This window comes from Nicotiana sylvestris, chromosome 8, assembly GCF_000393655.2.
Source record: "Nicotiana sylvestris chromosome 8, ASM39365v2, whole genome shotgun sequence".
NCBI classification, from domain to species: Eukaryota; Viridiplantae; Streptophyta; class Magnoliopsida; order Solanales; family Solanaceae; genus Nicotiana; species Nicotiana sylvestris.
The window spans coordinates 199,188,635-199,198,552 of record NC_091064.1 but is presented as its reverse complement, the minus strand read 5'-3'; the positions used below and the strand labels follow the sequence as shown (position 1 = coordinate 199,198,552).

At 38.8% G+C, this 9,918-nt stretch overlaps 3 protein-coding genes across 3 annotated transcripts; 2 read left to right on the top strand and 1 right to left on the bottom strand.

The window, feature by feature from the left end:
- Positions 1-347: 347 nt before the first annotated feature.
- LOC104247534 (ankyrin repeat-containing protein BDA1-like) lies at positions 348-2,030 on the bottom strand. The gene is made up of 2 exons (XM_009803574.2): positions 1,342-2,030; positions 348-1,251 (listed from the first exon to the last, which is right to left on the bottom strand). Exons 1-2 carry the CDS (start codon positions 1,921-1,923, stop codon positions 415-417), a joined length of 1,419 nt encoding a protein of 472 aa, XP_009801876.2. The 5' UTR covers positions 1,924-2,030; the 3' UTR covers positions 348-414.
- A 245-nt stretch (positions 2,031-2,275) lies between these two features.
- LOC104247528 (ankyrin repeat-containing protein BDA1-like) lies at positions 2,276-4,287 on the top strand. The gene is made up of 2 exons (XM_009803569.2): positions 2,276-3,003; positions 3,450-4,287. The coding sequence occupies exons 1-2, from the start codon at positions 2,440-2,442 to the stop codon at positions 4,194-4,196; spliced, it is 1,311 nt and encodes a 436-aa protein (XP_009801871.1). The 5' UTR covers positions 2,276-2,439; the 3' UTR covers positions 4,197-4,287.
- A 4,000-nt stretch (positions 4,288-8,287) lies between these two features.
- LOC104247533 (uncharacterized) lies at positions 8,288-9,505 on the top strand. The gene is made up of 2 exons (XM_009803573.1): positions 8,288-8,740; positions 8,921-9,505. The coding sequence occupies exons 1-2, from the start codon at positions 8,288-8,290 to the stop codon at positions 9,503-9,505; spliced, it is 1,038 nt and encodes a 345-aa protein (XP_009801875.1).
- The last annotated feature ends 413 nt before the right edge of the window (positions 9,506-9,918 follow it).

The following is a 9,918-nucleotide window of genomic DNA, read 5'->3' as shown; positions in this document are numbered from 1 at the left end:
TAAAGAACAAAGGAAGTGATCACTATAGAGATAATAGTCTATGCACTTGTTTCTGTGGCAAATACATTACTTAGCTAAGGTATGATAATAGTCTATCCACAGCACAAGTTATCCGAAAAACATAGTAAGTTATCCGAATTAAGTTCCTTTCAAGATATTTGAGAACATTTAATTGTTTAAGATAGCATGTGTTTAAACACTTAGATTTTTTGGATTAGCTGTCTAAGACGATCCACTATAGTGGTCGTCTTGTTATTCTGCAAAACAAAACTTCCAAAACATGTTTGTATATGCTGATGTTCGTGTTTTTCTTGCTCAAATGGTTATTGTGTAAGTTGGAAAACAAAGAAAAACAAATTCCTTCTTGACAAGAAAAGACATTACATTAATGCAGGACTTCCATCTCATACAACATCATTCGCTGAAAAAGGCAAGATTGTGCAAAATTCCAATATTATCATTACAATGGATCCCTTTACACTTATGACCAACTAATGATGAATACTTCTTAGCTACCAGACGATACTGCATTCGATCAGAAACAGTTTCCCGGCGTGTCAAACAATCGAGTAGCATCATTCCTGGCGCATCCACCCACATCTTTGGCATTATTATCAAGAAAAACAAGAAAAGCGAAGAAATAATAGCTAACGCGCCACCTGCACTCATTAAACCAGTTTTAGTATTCCCTGAAATTGAAAACATGGATAGGAAATAGCTAAACATTAGAAAAAGTAGCGCCAGATCTAGCAGCGCGCCACCCAAACTATCCTGAATGAATAACACCATCATTCCAACAGACAAAGCAAAGGCCAAGGAGTTGAAAATGAGGAACAAATTCAGATAATTAGTCGGCATTTGTACTTGTCCATTGCTTAAACCACCTTGTGATTTTCCATTATCATTGGAATAAAGTCCTCCTGGAGGACTCAATACAGCTTGATAAGAAGCTGTTGCAATTAGAACTGCAACCACTAGAAGCACATTGCGCGTATCTTCTGATAAACCCTTATGTAGAAAAGCGTGGAGCTTTACTATTTTCTGAGACATGTATTCTTTTGAACTGAAAAATTGCGCCTTGCTACAAACTGAGGGAAGTAATGAAGATCTGCAAACTCCTGCCTTTTGCAAAACTTTCTTAATTTCTCTGCTCGACTCCGTTGGTAGTCTTAAGGCAATATCGTATGCTGTCAAGCCTTCTACGTTAACTTCATTAAGTGTGTATACTCTTTTGATCAAACGTCTAGCCACCTGTGTAAATATCCATTCTAGGATTACAAATTTGTTTGCTAATTTTCAAATGAAAAGTTAACAGTATAGAAATTTATCAAGAAAGCATGCCTGGGGTTGATTTGTAGAAGCTGCAATATGCAGAACTGTATTCCCGGCTTCGTCTTTCCAGTCCAATATATCCAAATTTTCAGTCCGCTGAAGCCATCCCAAGAGGACTTTGAATGCTCTTTCATTGCTATTTTTCACAGCAGTATGAACTGCAGTTTCATCGCGAATGGTCAAGTCCTCGATAGATGCAGGACAAGCTAGTAAAAATTCGGCCAAAAATTCTACGTCATCTGTTTCTGCAACATAATGCAAAGGTGTAATTCTTTCCTTTCCTTGCACTCGGATAAGGTCGGGGTCAAATTGAACCAGCCTTGACACAGTCTCCCTGTGTCCGTTGCGCAAAGCCAAGTCAAGGGGGCTAAATCCGTTGGTGTTGAGTCTCCCACAAAATGAAGGTTTTAAGCTCATTATTTCAATAGCAAAGTGTGTACAACCTTCTGAGGCTGCTATATGCAGAGGCGTATCGATAAATTGTACCTGTTCAAAGCTTTCCAGTAGAAATGGATCTGAACATAGAAGCTCATACAACACATCAATATTATTCATGCGAGCAGCCTCCGCTAGCTTCTCAGCTGCATCCATTGGAACTTAAATTTGCTGTGATTAGCCCTTTAGAATAGACCCTTTTGATATTTTCATATATAGCAAAGTATAGAGGCAATGGCCCCTTGACAATTTCTTACATTTGTTATCTTATTCTATTTCTATTTTGGTAGCTGTGCATATAATTCATAAATATTGATGTTGATTTCATTATTTTCCAGGCATTTCTTTTGTTATACGCGGAATCGAACACGCAACCAACAACCAAATTGACTTTGAATAAACTAATACCACCAGTCCATTTTCATATAAAATACTTATTTGTTTGCTGGACAGAATGAATAAAACCAGCAAGCTTTTCACTATCATACGCGGGAACTTCCCCTTTTTTTATTGTTCAATAAATTCTCATTGGAAGAACAAGAGAGCATAAAGCAACACAAAGTCAATGCAGTTCATCTATTATTAGCACTCTATTTTTCTTCAAATTTTGTTTCTACAAGGCTAAAACAAACGTTACTACTTACAAGTAACTTCATCGGTTAATAACTCAACATGGATCAAATACTGACCGATGTTTGTGAAGCAGGAGATATTGATGACTTCTACTTGCTAAATCCGGATCTTGAAAGAATCGATGAGATCCCATTTGTGGATACTCCATTACACATTGCTGCATCAGCTGGACAAACTCAATTAGCCATTGAAATCCTGAGCTTAAAGCCTTCATTTGGTAGAAAGCTAAACTCTGAAGGTCTAAGCCCCTTGCACTCAGCTCTGAAAAAAGGACATGTTGAGACCGCGAAACGACTCATCAAGCATGATCCCGAACTCATTCGTGTTAGAGGAAGAGAAAGAATTACTCCTTTACATTATGTAGCAGAAACAGAAAATATGGATCTTTTAGGGGAATTTCTCTATGCTTGTCCTGCATCAAGCAAGGATGTGACAATTCGTGGCGAGACTGCTTTACATGTTGCTGTCAAAAACAGCAAGTTAAATTGTGTTCTAGTTTTACTAGGATGGCTCCAAAGGACAAACAACAGAGAGATTCTTAAGTTGAAAGATGAAAATGGTGATACTGTTCTTCATATTGCCGTGTCCACAAATCAGCTTCAGGTTTGTGCTCTTATTTTTCTAACTACTTTTTTGGAAGGGAAAATGTTCAAATTTGTCCTTACTATTTGAAATTGCTTAATTTTACGTTCTTGGTCCATTCATATCTTTATCGTTAGCAAATTATCTCATATTTGCCCTTGTTATTTACAGTATGAAATGAGTGGACTCCACATGTCCAAAATTTTTATGAGAAAATGTTCAAATTTATCCTTCAACTTCTGACTGTGAATTTAAATTACCCTGACGTTAGAACTCCATTAGGGACAAGGGCAAAAGACGAGGTTGTTTCCTAATGGGGGAGGCGATATTAAACCAAAAATTTAACGAAGGGAAATTTGCTCAATTTCGAATAATACAAGCGCAAAATTTATCCTTTTCCCTTTTTGGATTAGATCGTAGGTTTAGAAGCAATACTATTAATTCTAATTATTTTTGTCATTTTGCAGATAGTTAAGTTGTTAATCAAGAACATGAAAAATATAAACGAAAAGAATACACAAGGAATGACAGCTCTTGACATAGCAATAGGACTTCCAGACGAACAAAGCAGAGAAATGAAGAGAGTTTTACGTTCTGCTGGTGCTTCAACTACCTCTTCACTGAAAAAAGACGTTCTTTTATCAGATTTTCTTGGATCAAAAGAGACAATCACCGAAAAATTCGTAAAATACGACGTTAATCTAAGAAAAGGTTTATCAAATGACGTACGAAATGCTCTGCTAGTTGTAGCTATACTCATTGCAACAGCTACCTATCAAGCCTTGCTCAGCCCACCTGGCGGCGTAACACAAAGCGACGGCAGCACAACAACCACCGCGAGCAGCGGTGATCGTCCTGGGACGGTGGTTTTGCCGAAGAAATACTTCAACCCCATAATGTATACGAATACGATATGTTTTGTAATTTCAGTTGGGTTGATTATTTTCTTGGTACAAACTAGTAGGTATAGTTTGCCGTTACAATTGTCTTTGGTTTTCATGATGTTGAGTTACATGATTTCATTGTTAGCTATATTTCCGCCGGGGAAAGTTGCTGCATATGCTGTGATTTCATCTTCTATTGTGATTATATATGCAAGGTTTCTAGGATCAATGGAGTATGTTCCTGGTTTAAGATGGTTACTTGGCTATGATCGTCTTAAATTGCAGAGGAAAGTTGTACTTAGCAAGTATGCAAAGGATGGGTTTAATTAGCTTCACTAGATCAAACTCTATTTGTTGTTATATTATGTTCAAATTTATGTAATTTACAACCATATAAGCTTTGAATAAAATGATGATTCGGTTCTCACACAAGTTTTAATTTTTTTTTTCTTTCCTAAATGTTGTACATGATCAAACGTCACCACATAAAATAAAACGGAGGGAGTAAGAAGCAAATGGTGCCCTGCTGTTGTGGACTTGTGGCATATATGCTAGTGCGTATAGTTCTCTAGATTCAAGGCTATCGATCTACCAAAGATGAAGTATTAACTTCAATTGCTAGATATTTTATTTGGCACATCTCTAAAAAGATAAATTTTTAAATCCTTGGTCTCACAAAGCTCGAACTGTACAACTGACAGTATCGGATACTTGAACTCTGTAAATATATAATTCAAGCCAACGGTAATAAAACAATAAAAGTAGAAGAACAATATTGTAGAGAAAGATAGAGTAATTCTTATTGAATTTTGGGATGATTTACAATGGGGTAAGACCCCTCTATTTATAGGGGAAAAATGACTTAGCCACAAAGTAAAACTCTCTAAAAGATAGACATTCACTCTAATTACAATTCTATTCATAACACTTCCCCTTGAATGTCTACCCAATAAGAAATGTGCCTCGTTAAAACCTTAACTAAAATAAAATCCAATAAGAAAAAAATCCTAGAAAAGGAAAAAGAGTATACATATCTAACAATACGCCTTTTGGTTGCCTCGTTAAAAACCTTGCAAGGAAAACCAGTGGGACAAAACCTTGTAAAGGAAAAAGAGTGCAATGCATATTAAACTCCCCCTGATGAGAGCATCATTTCACATGCTTGAGCCTTCACATCCCAATCTTGTGTACTAGCTTCTTGAAGGTTGACGTCGGTAGAGATTTTGTGAACAAATCAGCCATATTATCACTTGAACGAATTTGTTGCACATTAATATCACCATTCTTTTGAAGATCATGTGTGAAAAATAACTTTGGTGAAATGTGCTTTGTCCTATCTCCTTTTATGGATCCTCCCTTCAATTGGGCTATATATGCTGCATTGTCTTCATACAAAATCGTGGGTAGTTTGTCACATTTTAGACCACATTTGTCTCGAATAAGATGTATTATAGACCTCAACTACACACACTCTCGACTTGCTTCATGAATAACAATTATCTCAAAATGATTATATGAGGTACCCACAATTGATTGCTTAGTCGATCGCCAAGATATGACAGTGTCTCCATAGGTAAACACATAACCCGTTTGAGATTGAGCCTTGTGTGGGTCAGATAAATACCCAGCATCAACATAAGCAACAAGATCGGGACTGCAATTATTGCCATAAAATATGCCCATATCGGTAGTCCATTTTAGATACCGCAATATGTGTTTGATTCCTAATATTAGGCTACATAGACGATATTTATACCCTAATTATACCATGCTTTATTGTTGTTTTATAGGCTAATTGATAACAAAATGCTCAAATTGGTGTTCTTTTGCTTCGCAGGGACTGATCCAAGTTAGGAAGAACTATGGAGTGTTTTGGAGTCAATACTGTGAAGAAACCATCCAAGCAAGAAGCACCTGAGCGGAAAGAAGCAAAAAGGGGACTGGATTTGAATCCACCGCGACCGCGGTGGACCGCAGTGGGACCTCGGCAGGCCACAAACACAGGTAGAATGTTTGTCTCTCACCGCGGTGAACTGTGCAGTGCCCAGAACTTGTGGAACCAAAGTGTAACTCAGGAAAAACTTATTCCAAACCCTTATAAACTCAAGAAGCTTGCCGAAGAAAGTATCAAGCTTATTTTTAGACTATTTTGGAGGCAAGAACAAGTGTGAGAAGATCAACCAAACATTAGAATTTTTCTATCTCCTTTTATTTCTTACAATTACACATTATGAACAATTTTGTAGTTTTATCTTGATTTGTTATGAGTAGCTAAACAATTGATCTAGGGTTGATGGAACCAATTGTTGGATGAAGTTTTGACTCAACTTTGTTATAATCGAGCCGGATTTATTATATGATTGTTCAACTACGTTTTGTATGGTGATTAATTGAATGGGCCCTTGATTAATTGTATCTAATTGCCTTATGTTGCTTGAGAAAGAATATTAGGTTAGACTGTTGTTGAACAACACCACTTTTGGGTAATTGAAGAGATTCATTACTTGAACTTAAAAGTGGGGTTAGAGATAACGAAACTTTGGTGGGATAATTCAGAGCTGCACAAATTTTCAGCTAGAGTAGTTCGAGAGAATGCTCTAGTAAATTATCGTAGTTGATCGAGAGATAATTACGATAACTCATAGCTCATAATCCTCATAGAGTATTACGACAAGATTATAGCAAAAGAGTTAAGACCTAAACTAGCAATTGGGGAAATCAATGCCCTAGACCTTTTTACCATTGAATTATCTTTGATTTAGGATATTATTATTTTTAATATCAGTTGAAGTAGTTAAACAAAAATCCAACCTTTATTGATAAAAATCTTGCATCTGGAAATAGTTTGAGTTGATAATAGCATTGCGAAGAGTTGTAATAGATAGGTTAGTTCCCTGAGGATTCGACTCCGGACTTAAAATCGGATTATATTTGCAACGGCCGCTTTGTCTTTTAGAAGGCATAGTTGGGCATGATCAAATTTTGGCGTCGTTGTCGGAGAACTAACGGTATTATTTATTACAACTTAGAAGTAGTGCTAGAATTATTAGTCTAGATCAATTTTCAAAGGTGTTAAACAATATTTTTTCATTGCAATTCTCACGTTTGAACTCTTGTGGGATTCAGGTGTATGCCTAGAAATTCTTCGAGGACCGGAGAACTGCTTGAAGGACTCTCAGACCCCGAGAAAACATTCAGGGCATTGAACCGTGCCAACAAGAAGACCCAACAATCACAATAACACACCAACTTGAAATTGACATGGGTGACGTAGACAACGTCAACGGAAACATTAGTGATGAGCTAACTGACCCAAACGTCAGAGTGGTGGCACCTCTTGTACCAGAAGCTGCACTTTATGATTAGGCACAACCGACAACTGACAACCTGGCCACTGCCATAGCTGTGCCCCCAATACAAGCGGAGACATTCCAGATCACCAACAACATGCTGCATCTTCTACAGAATAAGGGATTGTTCTCCGGGTCACATATTGAAGACCCTCAACAACACTTGAAACTTTTTCTATCGATTTGTATGACCCAAAGACAGCCAAATATGACCACAGAAGCTATCAAGCTGTTACTGTTCCCGTTCTCTGTGACTGGGGAAGCTTAGACTTGGCTGAATTCGCTCCCAATAAATTCCATTATCATCTGGGAGGAATTAGTCAAGCAGTTCCTGAATAAGTTTTACCGGCCCAATAAGACTACAAGATAGATTGATGAGATACTGCAGTACAAGTAGCAGCCTACTAAGACCTTGGGAAAGATTCAAAGGGATGCTAGTGAAGTGTCCCCACCATGGTATTCCAGACCAGATGCTCGACTAGAGATTCTACATGGGGTTAGCTGACAATCTAAAGGCCAATGTAGATGCTTCAGCTGGGGGTGCATTTTTGAGTAAGACATTCACCAAGTGCAAAATCCTTCTTGACAAGATGTCTCAGAATTCGAGGTGGATGACGAGAGGTACAACACTGGCACCAATAGTGCATTCAGTTCCTCTTGACCCAAATAATTTGCATGCAGAGAGCATAGCCACACTCATGACTCAGATGAGTATATTGACAAAGAAGATTGATGAGATGGGTACAAAGCAAGTACATATTGTCGACATGACAAATGGAGGACTGTGTACCCCCTGCGTTAATCAGTCTTATGTGTGTTCATGGAGTGAAGAAGGTGGCAACCAAGGGTTAAGAGAAGATATGAATTATGTCAACAACTTTGGGGGTCAGAGACAAGGAGGACAACAGTGGAGACCGACACCAAATCAGCAATACAGACCAACACATGCCACAACCTGGAGGTATGCAACCCCAAGGGTAAATGGTGACATATCAGAGACAACAAGGCTATCCACAGCAGAACCAGCAACAGTTGACATATCAACCACCTCCTTAGCAACAAGATAACAACATGGTAGAGATCAGGGGTATGCTTCAACAACTTATTGGAACAAATGGTAAGATGCAGGAAAAGTTGGCAGTGCATGACTCAGCAATAAAGAACATTGAAAATCAGTTGGGGCAGCTGTCTATGGCCTTAAACAACTACCCTCAGGGAACATTGCCAGCAGACACGAACATTAACCCCAAGGAGCAAAACCCGAATCAGCTGATGGCAGTAAGTCTCCGGAATGGGAGAGATTTTGATAGGGAGCAGGAAGTTGCACAAGCCAGCAAAGAGACTACGCCAGCCACTCCAGTTCCATTGGAGGTAGATGAATCAACAGAACTTACTGAAGTGGTGGTTGAACAGGTTCATGATGATAAGGGTAAAACTAAAGAGAGTGAACAAGCTACAGAACAGGTGGTACCTCTTGTGCCACAGAACCCCAATGGAGAGGAGCCATCAAACAGTGCACAAAGGGTGATACATGCACCATTCCCTTAAAGACTGGTAAAACAAAAGAAGGAAGATCAATACAGGAAATTCATGGAGATGCTGCGTCAAATTCAATTGAATATTCCTCTTATGGATGCTTTGAGAGAGATTCCAGGCTACGCAAAGATGATGAAGGACCTAATGTCATGAAAGTTTGATTTCCAGGACCTATCCACAGTAACTCTGACACAGACATGCAGTGCAATAGTGACAAGACCCATGGCTCAAAAGATGTCTAACCTATGTAGCTTTACTATTCCATGCACTATTGGGAGTTATGCCTTTACAAAGGCATTATGTGACTTAGGAGCCAACATAAACTTGATGCCACTGGCCATATATACCAAACTAGGCATTGGCAGAGCTAGACCGACTTTGATGCTTTTGCAACTGGCTGACCGCACGGTTAAAAGGCCGACAGGGATTCTTGATGATGTGTTGGTACAAGTGGGGAAGTTTGTGTTCCCTGCAGACTTTGTTATTCTGGATTGCCAGGTAGATGAAGAGATACCGATCATTTTAGGGAGGCCATTCTTAGCCACTGGGAGAGCACTGATCGATTGTGAAATTGGGGAATTAAAAATGCGGTTGAACGATGAAAAAGTCATATTCAACGTTCAACAATCCATGAGTAGACCCAGTGAATATGCTAATTGCTCCCTAGTGGAGGCAGCATATGTGATCCTGCACGAAGATGATGTGACCCCGATTGCTAAAGATCCATTGAAGGCTTGCCTGAAAAATTTATAGGAGATGGATGGTGAAGGGTTGGCTGAGTGGGTCATGGAACTCGAAGGCCAAGGATTCTGTAAGAGGGAACCTCAGTTCGAGTCCCTTGAGTTAGAAAAAAAGGGCTACACCACCAGCAAAATTATCAGTAGAGGAACCATCCAAACTGGAGCTCAAACGCTCCCAGCTCACCTCAGGTACGTTTTCTTAGGGCCTGATTCTACATTGCTTGTTATTATATCATCCGATTTGCTAGATGTGTAGGTAGAGCAACTCCTACAAGAATGTAAGACTACCATTATTGGACTATATCAACCCAGATTTTGTATGCACAAGATTCTCTTGGAAGAAAGGTACAAACCTTCCAGAGAACATCAACGAAGGCTAAACACAAATATGAAAGAGGTGGTGAAGAAAGAAGTGATCAAATGGTT

Coding starts and splice junctions, on each gene's coding strand:
- LOC104247534 (XM_009803574.2), bottom strand. CDS start 1,923: ATGGATGCAGCTGAGAAGCTAGCGGAGGCTGCTCGCATGAATAATATT. Junction 1,252..1,341: donor CTTCTACAAATCAACCCCAG/GCATGCTTTCTT, acceptor ATATTTACACAG/GTGGCTAGACGTTTGATCAA.
- LOC104247528 (XM_009803569.2), top strand. CDS start 2,440: ATGGATCAAATACTGACCGATGTTTGTGAAGCAGGAGATATTGATGAC. Junction 3,004..3,449: donor TGTCCACAAATCAGCTTCAG/GTTTGTGCTCTT, acceptor GTCATTTTGCAG/ATAGTTAAGTTGTTAATCAA.
- LOC104247533 (XM_009803573.1), top strand. CDS start 8,288: ATGGTAGAGATCAGGGGTATGCTTCAACAACTTATTGGAACAAATGGT. Junction 8,741..8,920: donor CATCAAACAGTGCACAAAGG/GTGATACATGCA, acceptor TTTGATTTCCAG/GACCTATCCACAGTAACTCT.